The 22093-nt window shown below is 44.0% G+C and overlaps 1 protein-coding gene across 13 annotated transcripts in view; it reads right to left on the bottom strand.

The window, feature by feature from the left end:
* The window catches only part of Camta1 (calmodulin binding transcription activator 1), an 814893-nt gene that overhangs the window by 732100 nt on the left and 60700 nt on the right, over window positions 1-22093 (bottom strand). The window contains exons 4-6 of one of the 13 annotated variants that reach the window (XR_005872882.1): window positions 7886-7969; window positions 6636-6887; window positions 5735-5884 (exon numbers count right to left, since the gene is read on the bottom strand). The exons of 11 other annotated variants lie outside the window; for them this stretch is intronic. Coding sequence is in view for 1 of the 2 variants with exons in the window: in XM_040734961.1 (XP_040590895.1) it covers window positions 7961-7969 (9 nt within the window). In the remaining variant the exon portion in view is untranslated. Of the gene's footprint in view, window positions 1-5734; window positions 5885-6635; window positions 6888-7766; window positions 7970-22093 lie in introns of those variants that run through there. One more of the 13 variants, XM_040734961.1, reaches the window with a different exon arrangement.

Genomic DNA, 22093 nt, shown 5'->3' with positions numbered 1-22093 from the left:
TCTGCCGCTTCCCTGGCACTGGACGTACAGAGAATCTGGGTTTGGGCCCTCTTGCTTGCATTCCAAGTATTTCACCCATGGAGTCATCTCCCCAAACCTTGAAGAGTCCTTTTAGCCTTCAAAAAAAATTATTGGGTGGCTTCCCCTCATTTAGCAATATTAAAAGGCCTTAGCCAGGTATGGTGCTACATACCTGTAATCCCAGCAAGCACTCGGGAAGCTGAGGCAAAAGGCACTGGAAACCAGCCTTGGGCTACACAGTAAGTTGCAGGCCAGCCTACAGAGGTGAGACCCAGTCTCAAAAAAAAAAAAAAAAAAAAAAAAAAAAGCTTTACTATGACCTACAAAACTCCCAGGATGCTACTACTGGTACCTGCTCTGGCCTGTGGCTCCCCTGCCCTTGGAGTAGCACCATCAGCTCCCCCTCCCCCCCCCGGCCAGCTCTGCACACGTCACTCCAGTTTCTAATGGCTCACTGGGTCACATCCTTCACATCAACAGAAGGCGAGTCACACCTGAAAGAGTGTGCACAGGGACTCTCAGACCCCGGGCCACCTGACAAAGCTCATCTGTTACCACTAATTATTAGAAATAAACTGGTCAGGCAGCTTCATTAACACAAAATCTGGAGTCAAAAAGGCTAGGCTGGAATGTCAATGCAATGCTTACTCAAGTGAGGTGAGGCAAGTTAGCTTTGTGGTACCCTGGTTTCCTCATCTATGGATCTGGGAACAAAGCAGGATATACCATCGTCATGTTCTGGGGTTGGGGAGGTCAGTCCATGAGTTAATAATACATATAACTAGCACATATAACCCCTTCAGTTACTGGTACTTGGTTTATGTGTTGCTCTTCTCCAACAAGCAAAGGTCTTCAATGGGAAGGTTGTGTTTTTTCTTACTGCTTCATTCCAGACAACTAGACAGCTTCACACTAGATATTTGATAGCATTTAAAAGAGCAAGTAAATAAGTACTGGACATTAGTCACTCTAGAACTATGGGAAGGGCATGAAGGCTTTCTCCCAATCTACACCACAGAGTAAGCATTGGGCTTGGTACTTGGAGCACGCCTATAATGCAGAGCAGGTTGGTTCATGGATATAGGGCTGGAGAGATGGCTCAGTGATTAAGAGCACTGGCTGTTCTTCCAGAGGACCTGGGTTCAACACCCAGCACCCACATGGCAGCTCACAACTGTCTCTAGCTACAGTTCCGGGGATCTGACACCTTCACACCAACGCACATAAAATAAATATCCTTAATTTATTTATTAAGGATAAGATCATCTTAGATTACAGGGTGAGACTATCCACCCCATCAAAAAAAAAAAAAAACTCACACACAGCTCTCTGGTTAGTTCTGCAGATGCTGTACCTCCCTGGATAAATAGTATCTTTGCTCCTTCAGGAAAGCCACATACACCTCTTTCTGAGCCACCTGAGTTTAATTTCACAAGCTAGAAGCCTCCTACAATCTCAGACTATTTGCTCAAAAGTTACAAAAAAAAGCAAATGACAGAAAAAAGACTTCAGTCTGTCAGGCTTAAATTTACACATGTACAGTGCTTACTAAACTCACTAGCACCGACACTACAGAACAGCTCACCCAATCCTGAAGTCTCCCAAGCCCAAGCAGAGGTAGATCAATCCCTAAGCAGCCCTGAGACAAAGACTTTGCCCAAAGGATGTAGCGGGTCCCTTGGGTCTGGCCATCTCATACCTACACACTTGTATTCCTCCCAGGCTAGCTGAGTCTTGGTTTACAGATGGTACTACAAGATCTACCCATCCTGGAATAGCAGGCTCTTTCCAGGGAGATTAGTTGCACTAAAAGCCATATGGAAGGGATGGAGAAATGGAAGTGACCCCATGCTCAGCAAAGGTAGGAACTGGCTCCTAACCCCTGAACTGCTTCCCTGTGAAATACAAAGGTATCTTCAGGAATGGTGATGCCAAACAGAGCAAACAGGCATCGGTGCAATGTTGTAGAACTGTCACACCTGCCCTGAATGCCTTCAACCCTGTGTGCTAGGCCCAGTAAATGAAACCTGGGACCAGAGGCCCAGGAGCTCATGGTGAGACAGATGCCATGCCCCAGGCATGGCCTGACTGTTTCCCTGCACTGCTCTGGCTTCCTGCTGATGGTGATGGGAGTAGAAAAGGTGGCTAGAGTCACTGAGATGTCCTGAAAAGTGGTAAGGGTTAGAGAGGCCTTCTCTGTTAGCTCATGTGGTTGTGATGTTTCTTTCAATTCTGCATTTGATTGAACATTAAGGAACCAAGACAGCAGAGGACTACTGTGAGGCAGGCAGGCACAAGTTGTATCTCAACTCTGCACTGCTGGACAGTGGCAACACCTGAAGCATCAGGATGCTGCTGCTGCTCTACTTTCAACTGTATTTAGCTGATGATCCTAAATAACACTCTGTCAGCTTTTGTAACCCGGCACAAAACCACACACCTTGTGATCTACCAGCTGGGCTGCGGTAATGCCCTTGACTTGAGGCTTAAAAGCTTTGGTCAGGACGTACCTTTGATGTATTGTCTTTCCATATCAGACTGCAATGATTACCCCCAGATGTGTCATCACATAGAGTGCTACCGAAATTAGATTACGGTCAGCTAGTGAAACTCTCTCTCCCCTTTGGTACCACTACGGAGGCTGCTGCTCTTGCCTTTGTCTGCAAGATCGAGAAGATGCAGCTCTTAGGTTTACAGGATGCGGGGATAAGAACCATCTGCCTGGTCTGATATTTCTTTAATTAAAACTTTAATTACAGATCTATCTCTGCACAGATACGTGTAGTCTTTCAGCCCCTGCTCTTAATTACCTGAGCTAATGAGAAATGAAGAGTTAGCATTCGCTGAGTGTCTACTATGTGCAAAAGTGTGTGCCAGAGGCCTAAGGGAAACCAGAACCCAGCAGGGGAGGCCCAGAGACAGACCTTGCCCTGTCCTCTTAGAACTATCTCTGGGAAGATGAAGGACTAAGAAACAGAATCAGCAACAGGAAAAGGACTAGAAGTGAAGGCTGAGCCATTTCCATGGGACCATGGTCATCATTCTGTGGGAGAATCAGTAACTGGGGCCTAGAACTACAGGGTGTTGCTTCTGTGACATTCTGCCTGGCAGCAATTCTGATGCCATCTTCTTCATCAACTCCCTTTGGCTTGGGCAAACCTTCATAGGGAATAACAGAGCACTGCCCACACCCCCACTGTGTTTCTTAGTCTCCACAGAAGCCACAAGGGCAAAGGTCATCAGAAGGACCTCAAAGGCCACCAGGTGGCCCCCAAGCTAAATTGCACAGATCTGGAGACTCACACAGAGCCTCCTGATTGCACACTGAGGCCTCTACTCCCTCAGCATCACCCTAACCTTACAGCACTTGCTCTTGTGGAGGGGAAGACGATTACTCTGGCGACCCGACCTCACTGCTGGAGGTAGGTACTTAAGGTCTGAAGCCCTTCCCTCTCCAGAGCAGACTTCAAAATCAAGGGGTCCAATATGGTGATCACCCACCTTACACTTTAAAAACTACACAGCAGCCATGTAAAGGCCCAAGGCAAAAAGTTCAAGACAACCCTGGCCCATCCTAGTGCCTAAGCCTGGCATTTCTCCGCCAACTGAAGCCCACGTGGCAATAATCCTCAAGATGAATCAAAATCAGGATAGATAACCACCATGAAATAAAAATGTTAGACTAATGAAGGGTGGCACCTACTCCAAAACTGATACCAAGACAAAACTTGGTCCATCTGAACATTACTATGTGCTAGGCCCCTTGAAGATTTGTAGGCATATTACACTGTGATGACAGACACACTGCACATCAGGGATGGGGGGGTCAGAACTATAAAGAAAAGAGAAAGGAAAACTAAATGCACCGGAAAGGAAAGAAGGTGACAGAATAAGAAAGCAAGAAAGACCCCTGTGGTACTTCGTTCTAATCATTTAATACAACCTAGTTCCTGGGAGAATGGTCTCAATGAGGGACTATCTAGACCAGGTTGTCCTGCAGGCATATCCGTCAGGGATTGTCTTATTACTTTAATTGCTATGGAGAGATGCAGCCTCAAAGAGGGCAGCTCCGTTCCCCATCTCTGATAACAGAACGCTAGCTGGGCACCGAGTATGTATGTGTGTGGTTCTCTGCTCAATTGAGGATGCGTCTGAAGCGTCAGAGCGTCTGAAGCTCGGCTGTGACCTCCCCACAGTGGCGGACTATATAACTGGGAATTTTGAGCTGAAATAAACATTTTCTCCCCTAAGCTGCTTTCGGTCAGTTGTTTGTTTTTAAATCACAGCAACAGAAATGAAAAAGAGCCCTCTACTTCCTGAACCTCATGAGGACGTCAGCACACGCCTGGCTTTTGTGGTGGTCCATTCTCACTGAGGAGCAGAACAATGACTGGGGCTGTAGGTCAGTCAGCAAACGGAGAGATCCACTTTAGTTTACAGCGTAATTTGCTCTAGAAGTAACAGCACTGACCCACACATTCCAGAAAGACACATCTATATGTGTGCAAATTATTTACCTGCTCTTTTCCTTTTTTATAAAATAAATCCCTAGGATTTCTGAACCCTGTCAATTAATCAGAACCACGGAGTGGGCCAGTGATGCAAGTTTTTAACCAACTATGCAAGGGGCTCCAGATCCACAGCCAGGACTAAGGAAGCCAGTGTTACCAGTCAAGTCTTACTAAGCTTAGTACTGGTATGTCTATCTGATGACCGAAGGAAAGACAATCACAGCTGATCCCTGCAGCCAAACGGCAGAACTATTTTGTGCGAGGTAGCAAGTGTCAGGAAACCTGATTTCAAAAGCAAGCTCTACAGCATAATGAAGTATGAACTTTGAGAGTGCATAAGCCCACCTGAGCGTCAGTGTGCTCATACAGGGCTCCCCACCTCCTGGGTAAATATGGATGGTTAAAATGTGTAAAAAGCATGGGAAGAACATCTGTTATACATCCTTGCACACAGGTGCAAGGTCCTTGCACAAAGGTGACAGTGAGGTCATTTCCCCTTTACTCAGGAGGACACTGAAGCCTCCTTCAGTTGAGGGAAATACTAGTTAGCTCGACACGCTGACCCCCTGTAAGCTGGTTGCACGGTTTACCAGGGTAGCGTGAAGGTGAGTCCAGCTAACCAGGCAAGCGGTGACTTTCTCTCTTCAGTCTCTTCCCTTGTCTCCAAAGTCAAAATTAGGTAAACAAAAGGACCTTTAAAAATAAATTTAAAAAAAAAAGAGAGAGAAAGAAAAAGAAAGGTAACAGCAGCAGGTGAGGCAGCTCCTGGCGTCTGGACTTTGTTGTTGTAAGACTAGGAGGCTGTGTGGCTCTGCCTGGAGCCTGCATTGGCTGCAGATGTATTACTTACCATGTGCTCTGCAGTCCTCTCTAGGCATCCAAGGGTCTAAGTCAGGGTTAAAGACTGAGTAGGAAGGGCCAGAGCCCGCTGCGCTTGAGGTGCATGCAGACCTGGCCACACTGCACTTGAGGTGCATGCAGACCTGGCCACACTGCACTTGAGGTGCATGCAGACCTGGCCACACTGCACTTGGAGCTGCTCTACAGACCTCACACATCAACGCTGCTAGGACTCACCATGATCCTGGGAGTGGGTGCTACTACTGTCACCCCGTTTAAAGAAGAAGTGAACTCAGGAATAGGGCAGCTAGGTAATGTGCTGCAGTCAGAACACTTGCAAGAGGCCAAGGTGGAGTTCGAACCTCAGCAGCCTGGCTCCACAGCCACGGTCCTGGCCCTTCACCACGGGGTTCACTACCACTGCCTCTGGGCACAGCCATAGGATGAGGTTCAGTTTCAAAAGCACCTTTCTTCTGAGTTCTCAGTGTGTTTCATTTATCCTCCCAACAACCCTAAAAAAGCAAGTAGGAGACATACAGCATCTGTATTTCACACACATAACAACGGAGGCAGCAAGAACACGGCTTACAAACTCCTACCTGAGAGTCAAGCTCCTAACTCACTACTTTCAAACCAAACCGCTGTCTTCTGAAGCCTGCTGGAGTTCTCTAGTTTGGGTTAGCGCCTTAACAGGGGCTGACTGCTCGTCCAGACCACTTTCTCACTCTCAGGTGAGACACCCTCAGTGAATCACAATTATGTGAGAAGTATCTGTGGGGCTTACAACTTAATACAAATCCTAAATTCTAACTAAAAAACTATTTTGTTCATCAAAAATAATTAGTCAATGTATTCAGTCACTAGCACTATGAGAGAAAAAAACAGATTATATTTAAAATGCACGAAAGTTTTAAGGGAAAATCCAATTACCAAATCACAATGACAATGGAAAACACTTCACTTCTGAATCAACTAATGGGTCCTAGGCTCCTTCTAGATTTAGGAGTAAAGTACTGGACTTCAGAGTGCCAACTCTGTCAAACGGGGAGCTTGTGACTCCCTTGGGTACCATCAGGCAGCTGAGAGGAGAGGAGCTGACAGCCACCATCTCCTGTCACTCTGAGAGTCCGTGAACTCCTCCATCAAGTGCCACTCCTCTGCTGCTGAAGGACGTGACACCCAAATCACAAAGGACACGACTAAAATGGAAGAGTTCACAGACAACTGTGCAATACATTATGATAATAACGTTTTTAAAATCACCTGAACAGTCAAGGTTCAGCCCCCAAGTCCCAGGACAGGTACCATCACAGGGGCTTCATAATCACAGGGGTCTTTATCTGTTTCTATTTCTCAACTCCGGTGCTCTGCAATCTGTGACAAGATACCCAGCAGGCCTGAGGCAGCTTTGCAAACATGTGGGTATAACAGCAGAGACAAGCTTGGAAGGTCCAACAGTGCAGGAAAGTTCAGGAGTTCTGGTCACCAATGAGCAGCTCCTTGTGCTCTGTGGTTCTAATGAACGATACAAACTTTCATAGATATCAGTAAAGCTTGGAAAGGACTTAATCTACTTCAGTGCTCACCTACAAGTTTCAGCTATGTGCAGTTGAAACATCAGCATTAAACATTAGAGAATAAAATAGCAAGATACTAAAAATAATCTGTGCTTCACTGGGTCATACCAAGAAATTACATGTGATTTTTGGGGACAGGGAATATTTTAAATCAGTTTAAACAATATGACTTTGGATTTTGTTCTGCTTTGTTTTTGAGATTAATAATACTAATAATTTAAAAACCAATGTGCTAACTTAAAAAAAAACCTATAAGAGCCAACGGCATAAATTAACTTGGTATTTGGCAAAGACAAAAACTTCATGGATAATGGAAACCATTGCTTTCTCTTATGTTTAAAAGAAGTAGATTGTAAAGGATGGGGAGAGGTGAAATTTGATGAGATAACTGAATTCTTCTATCCTTTTAATGAAATAAAACATTTAAACTTTTCCAGTAGAACTTAAGAACACAAAATCTGGCACTCAGGAGACTAGCAGGCTTACACTGCTGCTGTTCCTGAGGGGAAGGCAGCAGCAGAGCTATGGCAGCCGTGAAGAAGGCTGTGGGTAAATAGATGTGAGCATGAGTGTGTATGGAAGTGGGTGAAATGGGAAGGCAGACTTCAGGCAGCCTGGGTATGTATATGTGAGCTACATGTAAACATCAGCTAATTCATCGTTTTTGCAAAATATGGACATAAAAGGAAATACCCTACATGGGGAAATGCACTCATTAAACTTAAATTTTAAAAGGATGAAAACACAGATTACACTTTACTCTTAGAAACCAAAGTGAATTTCAATACAGAAAATGAAGACAGCATTTGCAACTTTATCACTCAAAGGAGAATTTTTACTTGAGGAAATCAGTGTGCTGCACTTGGAGAGATGAAATGTTATAGCTTGTACACCAAAATTAAAAAATGAAATTAAATTAAAAAATGAAATGGTTACCAAGGTAATGCAGGTCAGGGGATCAAAGGTGAAGGGTCACACATTATTAAAAAGAAATCCAAAAGGGCGGCTGCATCATGATCTCTGCAAAACAAAGGAGCTCCAGTAAGTACAACCACCATCTCCAGGAATCAACAGTCAAGCTTGAAGTTCTCCCTGCAATTGAACAGTCCTCCCTGATTCCACTGAGAGCCATTTTTATTCAGGTACAAAACCAAATTTTAATCATGTTACCAACCAAAAAAAAATTACAAACATTTAACCAATAATATTAAAAACCTCCAATATTTCCAATTGAAAGTGGCTGGGAAGTGCTGGCATTTCATTTCAGTTGGAATCCATACCCTGTTTTCTGGAAATGACAGTGTTTGATAAGTTGCCAACATATCAGGAATCTAATTTGGTCGCAGCATGGTGAGTTGGTTTTTGCCCCCCCTTCTCCTCAAGGAATGAGTTCCAAAATTGAGTTTTTGCAAATTTCTTTCATTTGAAGTAGCTGCATAAAATTCCCATTATTGGAACATTTAGTATAACAATGTTCTAGAAGACAGCAATAAAGTGATACATGATAAAATAAACTGTGTAACTATACCTATTAAGTCTGTTCTCACATTCAACTTTCACTGCACAAGGGAAGGGACATTTTAAGCAAAATAATAACTTGCTATCTCTACTGGAATCATACAGTTAACAGGAGCCTGACATGAGGAAAAACCAGGGAGGAAAGAGGTATCTGACAGGCTTCATTCCCCCCAACAAATGTACACTTACTCATTTTCATTAACAAACTACCAAAAACAGGAGAGGCTTTGTTTGAAGTGTAACTACCACTGGGTTGTGGCACTTACCACAGCGACAACTAAATGACCAGTCCAGAAGGACAATTAATTGTCCTTACTGTCCTTAGTCTGAAAACTGACCCTGTGTGCGTTGTTTCCTGATTGAGGACCCAGCCTCCTTATGCTGAGCAGGCAGCGCTAAGAAGCCCTGTGCACAGTGGCCTGCTGTCTGAGGCAGGTGGAGAGCGCCAGCAGAGGGGGCCTGGTGTGGTCTCCACCTTAGCACCCCTTCCATTCTCCCGCTTTAGCTTCACGCTGCCATATCGAACACTTGAGTTAACCTTGTTAAAAATCACATCCCCATATACTTATATATGAAAATATAGACAACTGTCTAGAATGATTTATTAAAAGAAATGAGATATTCCTTCTAGTGGCTTATGGATAAATAAAACAATTCCATGAATGCCAGCTTTTGCTCTCTCTGATTAGGTTTTGTTAAAGTAACGGCAGACCATCATGCACTGGAGAGTGTGTTAGTGCTCAAGGCCACATCTCTAAAGCCATGGCTTTCCCTTCAGTTGCACAGTTATGAAAAGTAAACTAACATTTCGTTTTTGGAACAGTCTGGCACATACATATTTGCTGCTGGGAGGCATGCAGGCAATGTTGAGCACTGCAAAAGGAATCAATACCCCATCAAAACAATGCACACAGTGCTTTAGTAGCATTGCTACTGAGACCATTTCAGCACATTTGTAACAAAAGACAAGAAGCCAGCAGTGTGGCATTAACTTTTATTTTCCTAGAATATTTTCTATTTATATTTTCTATTAAAAAGAAGCACCAGACCTGTTCCGATAACATGTCCACTATTAAACATATTCATAATCTCTTTTTAATGATCAGATGACTTCTAGAAGCATTTTAAATCATTCTTAAAATTCCAAAGCTTACAGAAACAGTTCCCCAAACCTCTGTGAATTCATCAGTCCTGCCAGAAGTGTGAGACAAACTATCCAAAGCTAATGCAACCTTGAAGTTGTCAGCTGTTCCTAGCTCTTCCTGCCCTTCCATGGCGTGGATTCACACTCCCTACCACACAGTGTTGACAGACAGCCTTTGAATGCACTACACCCATGGCGACAGCAATCCATCTGGTTTTAAAGTAATAATCAATGAAGAATTTTAGCTGGTATTTTCTGGCCTGGGGAGAAGGTTGGTTGAAGGGAGTTTACTATGGTCCTAACAAGTACCTAGAACAGCACGCAGGAAGGTAAAGCATGGGTGCACTCTACCATTGCCAGCAAAGATCCAGCACAGGAGCCTACTGTGTGCAGAGTAGCTCTGAGACCACAGGAGCCTACTGTGTGCAGAGTAGCTCTGAGACCACTGTACCTGCTGAGGCTGGCATGGTAGGCCCTCAAGCAGGGCTCCAGACAGCAGGTCTGGTGGATACCTACTTGATCCAAAACTGTTATTCAGGACCACAAGCTCTAGAAGGTTCAGGGCCTGGGTAGCTACAATCTTCACCCCAGGGGCTAACTTAGTTCTAACTGGAGTCAGTGTGTTCTCCCTGTGCAATGTTCTGACTTCTAGACCATTTCCAGGTCTCCAGCAGTCACAGACCTCATGAACCAAAATTACCCATCTTCCTTTTCTTCTCTGGAAGCCTTCCTTGCCTTCACTATAGCCATAGTCAGCTAGTGATGAAGTCCTCACTGAAGTAACACAGAATAGTCAGGAGTTGCCACGGACTGGAATAAGCTCCCAGCTAAGGAACCACAGGGAATTTTCTATCAAGTGGGGACAGAGCTCTAGACCACCTCAGGGAAACTTTATAGAGTTATATACAGTTTTCCTCTTGCCACAACTAGTAACAGAATAAACGTAAATGCTCAAAAGCCCTAACCAGCCTCCAAACCATTCTGTGTATCCTTGATCTAAATCTACCCACCTGCTACTGGCAGGGTTCCCCATGGACTCTCACAGCAGACTGTCTGGGACACACTTACAGACAATTTAATTCCTTTTCTTAACAAATCTACAAGTAAGAGTAACCGGTCCCCTTTCCAGACAGAGTAAAGGCCTGGGAGAGGAAAGAGGTGCTGCCATGTTTCCCACAGACCTTAGCTTCGGATTTAACAAATACAAAGAAGTGGGAAGAAATCCACAATTAAAAAAAAAGTTAAAAGACTCCCAGTCAGGGAAGGTACAGAACTGAGGAAACCTATCAAAACAGAACCCTAGACATTTTTCTGGTTTTTTGCAAAATGGCTATTAGTGCTGTTATGTAATGCTTTCTTCAGCAGATCCTAAGCTCTGCAAGCACGTGCCCTGATTAAAGAGACAATCAACCACAGGCTGATTAAGGTGATGGGCACATTTTATTATTTTAATCTATAAATATAAATACATAAATCTCTAGCATGCCACTCTGTAGAGCATCAAATGGACTTGAGCTATATCCAATTTTCCAGCTAAGTAGAGACTAGAGAGCTGTTACTTCATGCTATGGTCTCTGCTAGCTAGCCCAACATGATAGAAATACATTCTGCTCCAACACCAGAAAGAGACGTGTTTGCAATCCCCATGTCCATAGACTCCAGTGTTTGCAGTCCCTATGTTCCAGACCCCGCTCAAGGCCCCCATATAGGCCCCATGCTTCAAGTCCTGTGTCCCAGGCCCCCATGTTCATAGGCCATGTTTGACCCAAGATGGGGTGCAACCTCCTTTTCTCTGCCAACCATCATGTCTTCTGATTCTCCTGATTTTCAGAATATCAGCTTTCAAATTTGTGTCTAAAATAAACTAAGACACATCTCCAAAACTTTTAATAAATAATAAGATATCCCACACCTACAATCACAGTATCCCAGCTATATTCTTACTTTGAAAGAATGTCTTACTATGTAGCTCTGGCTAGCTTAGAACTTATTATACAGACCAGACTAACCTGAAACTCACAGAAATATACCTGCCTATGCTTCCCAAGAGCTGGGATTAAAGAAGTGTGCTACCCAGCCCCACTGTATTAATTTTAAGGGGTTTGAGAGATGAGGTAGCACACACCTATAGCCCCAAAACGAGGCAGGCTATGACAAGAGGATTTAGAGACCTGAGCCAATCTGGACTTAAAATAAGAGTAAGAAAAGCAAAGAAATCAAAAAGGCAGAGGAGAGTCAAGGTGGGAAGAAGGCAGAGGAGACGAACCTAAAACTATTTTCAACAATGGAGGTAACCGTTTCCTCTGGTAGCTTAGGATACTGCACAATGGAAAAGGAGAATGGCAGGAAGGAACTGTGAGAACAACCACGGGACTTCTGAGGGATGCTCATGCTCATGGCGCTGAGGCTGATCACACCAGGTCCATACGTGCAGTTATGAAACACACACACCACTGTGCAATGTAATAGCACATGGTTTCACATGCAAGAGCTAAACAGTCGACCTCACAGAAACAGAAGAGCAGTGGCTACCAGAACCTGGGGTGACCGAGAGACAAGAATAAGACATGGTGCAAGAGGAAAGGGGACCATGAGCATTAATTATTTCGAGAGAAGGTCTCATACCATTTGTAGCTCAAGTTGGCCCAGGCTAGCTTCAAACTCATGGCACTCCTACTGCCTCAGCCTCCCAAATGCGGGATTATTACAGACATGAGCAAACATGCCTGTCTAGAAGGAGTAACTTCTAAAGTTCTGTAACACTGGTTACTGGTTGACAACAATGATATATTTCAAAATAACTAGAAAAAATTTGATCCTTCTCAGCATACACACACTCACATATACACCCTCAAGTTAATAGGTATGCCAATCAATAGCTCTGATCAGTATACACTGAGTAAGTGTATTAAAACATCTTAATGCAGCCCATAAATATGAAGTTACTGTGGAGGGAGCTGGGGAGATTGATCCAGGGATAAAGCACTGGTCACACATCTAAGAATCAAAATTTGGATCCCTAGAACCCACACAGAACTATAAATGATTGTACCCATCTGTAATTCTACAAGATATGGGGCAGAAACAGAAAAACCCCCCAGAAACTCACCAGCTAGCTTGCCTTATCAAGCACTGAGCAAAAAACCCTGCCTCAAACAAGATGGAAGCCAAAGACTGATACCCAAGGTTGTCCTCTGACCTACAGCAAGTGCCTGTACCCTGACCACCCTGTCCCAGCAAACACAATCAACAACCCAATCAAAGTGCAGCCCCACTGTTAATATGCCCACCTAGCATGTACCAGACTCTGAGTTTGAGCCCCAGAAGCACAGACAGGGTGGAGCAGTCCCAGCACCCAGACATAGAAGCAACTATCAAAGTCACACTCAGCTATGTTACACAGCAAATTCCAGGTTAGACAGGTTACATGAGACTCTAACATGAAGGTACTTTTAAAGAGGATAGTTTATCACATTTCAGTTTCTCAATAAAGAAAGCTGTCTGAGGATGAGAATGGTAAGCGGGAGCCCAGGACAAGGATTCAGCCTCACACTGCACTCTTGGAACCAGGCCATGCTGGGACTGCGCATCAGAGTAGGGGGCTGTGGAAGGAAGCCACTGCCTGAGCTCTGTTGCCTGTCTATTACAAGACACACAAGAGAGACCTCCCTACTCATACACAGGACATACAGACACTGTATTCGAAATGTTTGGTACTAGTTACCCATACTGGCTGCACACCAGAAATTACCCCCATTTAAAAAAAAAAAAGAAGAAGAATCAAATTTGTCTACCACATTTATAAAACTGAGTGAGCCTTGGCATAACCAAGACCCACTCCTTTCTAGAGCTATCCACTTGGGTAATGGTTGACAAAACACTTAAGTTCCCCCAAATACAAATTTGAAAGAAATATAAAAGGAAGCAAAATCACCACTGCTAGGCTCATCAAATTCCTTGTTTATGAGCCAGGTGGATGCACACCTGTAAAGGGAAGCTTTTTCCTTGAGAGAAGCCTTCCCGCCAGCCTGGTTCTAGAGCCGCATCAGTCCCAAATAAACACACAGGAGGCTATATTAATTATGAAGCTGTTGGCCTTGCTTGTTTCTTACTGGCTAGCTCTGACTTAAGTAATTACCCCATAATTGTTAATCTAAGTATTTCTCTTACCGGAGAATAGTTCTGGGCTTCCTACCCCATGGTGTTACATCTTGACTCTGTGTTTCTCCTTCCCAGAGTCCTCCTGGACTCCTAGTCCCACCTATCTAGATTCCTATTGGCCAACAGTGCTTTATTGACATATACACAGAACTTCCCCAACACACACCCCTTTAATCCCAGCACTCAGGAGGCAGAGTCAGGTGAATCTCTGTAAGTTCAAGGCCACCCCCTGGTCTACAGAGGTAGTTCCAGGGAAACCTTGTCACAAAAACAAAACAACAACAACCAAAAAAGTCCTCGTCTGCAGGCTCCTCAGCAACATACACCAGTGCTCACCTATTTTTCAAACCGGGTAAGATGTTCCCATCTGAACCTTCACCCAAAAACAGCCTCTCGAGTACAGCTGCAAGAGACAGCACTTCTAAACACCAGACAAGAAGTAAGGAGCCTGTCTGCCTTTCTGGCAAGTCTCCCAGGTGAGTCTGGTCAGTCCACAGCCCTCCCTTTGAAATGGGATCCAGGTTGATGAAACCCACCCTCCAGTCTCCTCACAGACACACTGGCCTCAGGGGACAACTAGCCAATACATGGCAAAGCTGCTTAAAGTTTAAGAGAAAATCCACAGCTCGAAAGAGCTCAGTAAGTACAATGTTTGTCTTTTAAGCATGAAGAACTGGGTTCAGGTCCCAAGAACTCATGTAAAGCAGGATGTGGAAGCACACGTGTGCAATCCCAGATGTGAGAGCACACATGTACAATCCCAGATGTGGGAGCGTCTGTGTACAATCCCAGCACTCTAGCAGCAAGACAGGGGGAGAGAGCCTACACTCCCCAGGAGCTTGGCCACACACAAACAGGGCAGGAGTCATGCACACACTCTACAAACACTTGTGTGTGACAGTTTGTTTTTACTTGTAAGAAAGAAAATTCAAACACAGCTTACTAGTGGTCCCTCCCTCCCTATCAAGACTTAAAAGTTTTAGGTGCCTAAACGTATGCTTTTAAGTCTTTAAACCAAAAGAATTAGTATGGAGTGGAGTGGAAGAGGGGAAGGCAAGGTTGAAGAGGGAAACTGGGAGGGAAAGATAACAAAAACTACTTTCTGAAAAAGTCATATGGAAACCTGTAGAAGCCTCCTAAAATGCATCTATATACATACATAAAGAGTTAAAACAGACGTCCAATAATGGGGCAGCATGAGTTACTTTTAGGGGAGGGGTAAGTCAGTGAGATTCACAAAGAGCCCCAAACACTACAGGCTATTGCCAAAGAACTTAATGGTGACTCTATTACTGAAGAAACCACAAACCTGATCATATAAAAAGAAATACCAACCTAGTACTGACAGGGAAGCATCACCTACCCTGGCTAGCTTCTGTAACACTGGAAGGAGCTATGCATGCTGCCAGAGGAGAAAAATCACCACCAGTCTTACTGAGTTGTGAACTCTGCAAGCTACAATAATGACACGCCTGGTAAGACAATAGTAGTGTAAACATTATGGGAATAACTGACCACTTTGTGATTTTATTTCAGATCCACTCCACAAGATGAAATTTACACCTGGCACCATATTAGGACAAAAACCTAGGGCTAGACAGATTATGGACCCCAGGAGACAATATACTATTATTATTATTCTGCTGAACAGAGACAATGTTATGTTAAACCAACTCCTAATGACTTAACATTACACCTATACATTTAAGTCATTTCTCAATCCTTATCAGAGATGTTTTTGCATGTGTAGATGATGATCAACACAGTGACCCACAACTGGCTGCCATGCAGGGAATAAAAGACTGGAGAGTGCTCCGGCCCAAGAGTGAGGGAGGGAGAGAGGGGGAGAGGGGAGGAGGGAGAGAGAGAGAGGGGGAGGGGAGAGAGAGAGAGAGAGAGAGAGAGAGAGAGAGAGAGAGAGAGAGAGAGAGAGAGAGAGAGAGAGAGAGAGAGAGAGAGTACACATATGTGCATGTGTATTATAAACTCACAGCCTGCGCAAGTCAAGCCAGACCAAATCTCAACATGGAGAGAGAGGGTGGGCATGAAGTTTCATACTTTGCTGGGACGCTATTGGTAATTCTTAGCTACTGGGAGAGGAAGGGTCAGTTTTCTCTACAAGCATAGTCCCTGATAAGTTGGCTGTGGTAGGTTGAATGTAATTGGCTCCCAAAATCTCATAGGGAGTGGCACTATGAGGAGGCGTGGCTTTGTTGGAGCAGGTATGGTCTTGTTGGAGGAAGTGTGTCACTACTGTGGGGGTGGGCTTTGAGGTCTCCTGTGCTCAAGCTACACTCAGTGTCTCAGTTCACTTTCTGTTGCCTACTAATAAAGATGTAGGACTCTCAGCTCCTTTTCCGGTACTATGTCTGCCTGCACTCTGCCATGTCCCACAATAAGATAATGGACTGTAAGCCATCTCACCTCAATTAAATTTTTCCTTTATAAAAATTGCTATAGTCATGGTATCTCTTCACAGCAACAGAAACCAACTAAGACTTTGAACATATTCCTTTATGGAAGGCCACACATCTGAGAGTATTTAGACAGCAAAATTGGCTGAGGTGCAAGGGGAGCACAAAGACACAAAGTTGGGTGGGGAGGGCAGATCTGGGAAGAGTTGTGGGAGGGAAGAGGACTATAATCAAAACACATGAAATTCTCAAAGAATATTTTTCTTAAGTTTTTAAAACACCAAAGAATAGTACCATTATTTTCCCTTTTGTGATCTTGGGATATTACTTCAGTTTCAACTATGTCTCATGTTCTTTTATAACATGAAAATATTATCTCAACGTCACAGGGCTGCTGTGAAAAGTAACTAAAGTGATTAAAGCACCTATCAGCACTCAAGCTAAGGACAATAAACGTCAGTTCTGCAGTCAGCATGATATAGCTGATCCTCTAACATCTTATCTGACTCCCTGGCTTACCAGGGACACACTCCATGGGTAGAGTGGAGAGACATAGTTCAAGATGGCCAATCTTATATTAAGTTGGAATTCAGGGTACATAGCTCAAACTCTAAAGGGATGGTCTGCGAGGGTCTCCTCCAACTCCAACTGGTTCACACACACACACACTCAAACCCCACACTCTGCACAGAACAGTACAATGCAGGGGCTTCTAATTCATGTAACGAGTGAGGAACTGAACGGGGCCTCAAGAGTAGCAGAGACTGAGCATGCACTCCTAGACCAGCACTGACCCTCTCACCACACCTAATAGAGTACATAGGAAAGGATACACACTTCTGTTTTCTGACAAAAAAAAAAAAATCACCCAGTGGGCAAACATTCATTAAGAGTCTATGACGGGGCAGACCTAAGGAGCAGGCACAAAAAAAGCAGTAGAGACAAAGTCCCAGCATGCTACACCACAGTGACCCAGGCACAGCTCAGACCAGAGACTCAGACATGCATGAAAGCTCACATAAAGAGCCCCTCACTGACCCTGCAAGCAATTAGACAGACCTGGAAAAGACAGCGGAGAGACAGTGAGCACCAATACAAGCCAGAAAAAAAAAAAAAAACCATGTAAGAGTTGGGAATGCAGAGGTAGCCAGCAACCAGACTTCAGACCCGTGGAAGGTGCAGGCAGTCTTGAAGAAAAAGCACTACTCTGGATGGAGACCAAGCTGGGGACCAGCTACAGTGGGCAGAAAGGTCTGGAGATGTCCCAATACAGTCTAGAACCCAAGGGTCATTTCAGTCTGGAGGGAGTGGTGGGCATAAACAATGGAAATTTATTTGACAAATTGGGTAGGAAGCAATGAAGATCAAAAGAAGGGCAAAGAGTTCCAAATGACCCCGAAAGGGACCAACAGTGGCCTTGCAGTGGATATAGTTAGCTGATGTTAATAACTTAAGTGAAGAAAAGGTGCCTTTGACATGTGGTAAGAATGGTTCTTTTCCTTTCTATGGTCCAACTCCATCTAGTCATGAGGAACGTCAGCAAAAAAACCGAGACCAGAGAATATCACACAAAAATAGATCTCCTGTCAAGGTCAATACCACCAGGACAAGACAGAAAAGGTGTCAGTTAAATGAAGTCTAAGAAGAGGAGATAACTAGACAGTGTGGCATAGCAGACTGGGCTCTGGAAAAGCAGAGGACACGCAGGGGAAGGTGAAGGAAGTGCAGGTTAGGGTGGTGTCGCTTCACTGGGGACCACAGAGCCAGCTCAGTATTTTCCAGAGCCAGGCACAGGGCAGAGAGTTCAGGAACATCCTACAATTTCCCTAATATGAAAGGTTTATCTTAAATCAGACCCTAAGATTTGACTAGAGTTGGAGGCTGAGGTCCTCGGGAGTCCCCACCAGATCTCCAGAGATAACCTCAAAAAGGCAGCTCTGATGTGAATCTCAGTAGAGTCCTTTGGCAAACTGGAATTATGCAAGGTAGAAATAAGAATGAATGTCAGAAAGACAAAGGGAGCCCCCAGGATGCAGCTTACCAGTATAGCACTGAAGAGGGAGGGAGGGAGGGAGGGAGGGAGGGAGGGAGGGAGGGAGGGAGGGAGGGAGGGAGGGAGGGAGGGAGGGAGGGAGGGAGGGAGGGAGGAGACCCAAACCCATAAGGCAGAAAGAAAAATGGCTGTCAGGGTTGACTGTGATGAGGAGACCTTGGCCAAAGAGTGCAGACTTCCAGCTGTAAAAGGGATGAGTTCTGGGAATTCAATGCACACCCTGCTGGTCCTAGTTAACAATATTGCACTACTTATTTTAATTTTGCTGAAAGTCACCTCCTCAACAGACACAGCAGGTGTGGAACAGAACACATTGGCTGTGCTCATCATTACACAGTATACACACATAAAGTCATCACACCCCAGTCTTCAGAACATACAGTATTTATCAATTATATGCCATAGTGTGTCACACCCTTTAAAACCACGGTCATTCACATAATCTATATTCTTGTCCTCTTTATGATGCCTTTTTAATCAAAAGACATCTTACAGAGGAGAAACTGAAACTAACCTATTTGATAGAATCAGTCTCTCTCTCTCTCCCTCCCTCCCTCCCCCTCCCTCCCTCTCCCCCCCTCTCTCTCAGAACGAGGCAAGTAACGTTTAGTGTTAGCAGGCATAAGATATAAAGCCAAGACCTAAGAAAATTCCACTTGAATTTTAAATTCAAGAAGAGAAGAGAGAGCACCCCAGAGCTGGGGAGGTATGGTGTGTGTGCTCACTGTGGTGTGTATGACACAGTAAAAGCACACACTGAAAAATGCTCCTCATATTGAACTCTGCTGCACTGTTAGAGACAAGGTATTGTTGGTGACACTGTTGGTATTGGTGGTGATGTTATTGTTGCAGTTATTGAAACCCAAGTCTTGCTACATAGCCCAGGTTGGCCTAGAACTCACAGCAGCCCTCCTCTACTTCCTGAGTGATTGGGATCACAGGCATAAATCACATACTTGGCTTTATTTTAACTTTGAGATCACTGGTGACACAAGAAGGAAGGTGATACAGAATAACAGGAGCTAGGTTCAAACTACAATACTCGAATAACAAATATGGGTGGTCTGGATCTCAAATCTGCAAACCCATGTTCACAGCAGCATTATTCAAAACATACAGAGGCAAAATGTAGTATCTACATAATGGGATATTCAGCTTTAAAAGGGAAGGAGGGTGGAGAGATACCTCAGAAGACCCAAATTCCTCGTTAAAAAAAAAAAAGAAGACCCAAATTCAGGTTCCACCCCCCTTATGGCAGCTCACAACCACCAATCAGTCCAGTTCTATGGGAGCGGATACCCTCTTCTGGCCTCTACAGGCACCTGTACTCATACGCAATACCCACATACACACAGTTAAAAATAAACGTTCATCTTTAAAATTAGAAGGGAAGGGGAGGCTAACGTATACTACACCATGGAGAACCCTTTAAAGCATTACATTAAATTAAACGGTCCAGTCACACACAAAGAGAGTACTGCCTGACTGACTCCCTGAGTAAGGTCCCTGAGGACAGAGTTTCAGTTTCTGGAGCTGGATGATAGTGGTGGTTGCACAACGAAAATGAACTTTACACCGCTGAGTTCTATGCACAGAAACCATTAACACTCTAATTTTCTGTTATATAAATGTAAAAGACACCTGTCTGCCTGAATATTGAAGCAGCTGTCAGGCCATCATGACCATCATCACAAAGAACTTAGGGTACGAGCCCATGCAAGCGGAAAGATCATAGACACTGGTCCCTCCCTAAAGGAACCAGGAGAGCCAGACCAGACCAAGGGCATTCCTCTAGCCATCACAGTCAGATCTACCAATATTTGTGATGCGCTCACAACGAGAAAGTCAGGGAAGTGAAGGCCAGAGAAACAAAGATAGGAATGATTCCAGTCCCATCGTCAGTGGCAAGACCTGCTTTTAATTGTCATCTTCAACATACAGCGTTTAAGATTAAATGAGCACGTTTACTGAAACTCACGACATATATTTAAGTAGAGATGGCCACTAATTTTCTTTCTATAATGTTATCATGGAAGGGAAGGTCACCAGGTAAGGAAAGAAAACTGTGATAGCAATATAAGCCCAGGGTAAACAGATCACAAAAGAGAGCCCAGGACTGTCACAGCAACACAGGTAACTGCAGCATTTCAAGTCGACTGGGAAAGATCAACAACTCAACACAGGGAGCAATTTGGAAGGAAAATGAAATTATAACTATGCCTCACCCTATCCATGTGGTTTCTTTAGTTTTAGTTATACTAAACATCTTAGGATAAAACAGAAAAAGAATTTGGAGAGATAATCCAATTACTACTACAAGGAAAACTTTTCTGCAAGAAAAACTATACACAGTTCTTAAAGAAAAACACTTAGCAAGGGCAGGGGGAGGGAGGATGAAAAACCAACTTCAGAAAAAAAAGAGAAATGAAGATAATTTTTTAAATATAACATTAAGTTAGATAAGCAGTCAAAACATGTTAAAACATGGAACACACAAACAGATGAAATTTAAAGGAAGCAAGGAGTCAGGCATCAAAGTACATACTTGTAATTCCAGCTCTAGGGAAGCTAAGGCAGGAGGTTTTGAGTTCAAGGCCAGCCTGGGCTATACAGAAAGACTCTAACTCCTAGTAACAAAGAAGTATCAGTTTCTCACCCAACAGAGTGACAGATTCCTGAGTGAGAACACCTACTGTTGGTGAGGACAGTAGAACATGCACTCTCATATCTGGTTACTGAGAATTAAATTGCTACATAGCAAATGTTTATCCTTTGACAAGCACATCTGTCCTGAGAGCATAACTAGAGAAGTATTCAAAAATATGTGAACTAAAATGTTAAGTGTGCTATTTAAAAAAGGCTCGCTATATTAAACATCTAAGGCTAAAAATCCAAACCAAAATGATGTAAGAACAAAAAAGAGATTGCTAAGTTTTTTATGGGCATTCTTGCTCTGTAATCATGCATATTCATAACCACACATATGCACCAACATGGAAAACGGCCATAATGTTCTGTGTTATAAGGAGAAAACAGCTAAGAGGTACGCACAGTGTCGTGTGTGTGTGTGTGTGTGTGTGTGTGTGTGTGTGTGTGTGTGTTTGTGTGTGTGTGTGTGTGTTTGTTTACAGAGATATACATCACAGGAACACACAGGACTTGCTCAAGCATCATTTACAGCCCCAGAAGGACATTACTATGGTCTGGACATGTTTCAAAGTACCCCACAAAAGCTCTGTATCAGAAATCTGGTTCTGAGTGTAAAGGTGTGTAACCTTTGTCAAGTGCATCCTAACAAGAAGTTCTTCGATTGGAGCCAGAGAGAGGCCCTTGGAGCACTGGGCAGATGCCAATGAAGAGACTCTGCCCATGTGTTCCTTTTTGCTGAGAATGGAGTCTTTAGTCTTTCAGATGTAAGACACCCAAATCTCCAAGACTGGCGAGTACCCTGCATGAGCAGCCAGAAGCTGCCTGTCTCTAGCTACAGTAAAGGCGTGTGGTGCTGGGACCTTCACATAAAGAGCAGCAGCAAACACACAAAGACAACTCTCCTCAAGTTTGTCCAAATTAGAAAGAACTGAGGCCTGCCAATAAGAGTCAAGCAAAGAACACCGTGCGGCTGCACTCAAGCAGCAGCCTATGAGGATATGCACTATAGAAATGGACTATTAACTGATCCAGGGACTTCAACATATAGTCACTACAACTTGAATGCAGCTAAACCAGTTTAATTGCTGTAGATGCTTATATGTGTGTGCTGTGTGCACATAAAACAAGTTTGATTTTTAGATTAGTAAAAAAAAATTCTAAAAACCACCCCTTTGTTGGGCAAGGCCCTTGAGGGACCTTAGATC

The sequence above is a fragment of the Mesocricetus auratus genome, unplaced genomic scaffold (assembly GCF_017639785.1).
Source record: "Mesocricetus auratus isolate SY011 unplaced genomic scaffold, BCM_Maur_2.0 Super-Scaffold_100042, whole genome shotgun sequence".
Lineage (NCBI taxonomy): Eukaryota > Metazoa > Chordata > Mammalia > Rodentia > Cricetidae > Mesocricetus > Mesocricetus auratus.
Note: the sequence above shows the minus strand (reverse complement) of the source record. Positions and strands in the feature narration are given on the sequence as shown.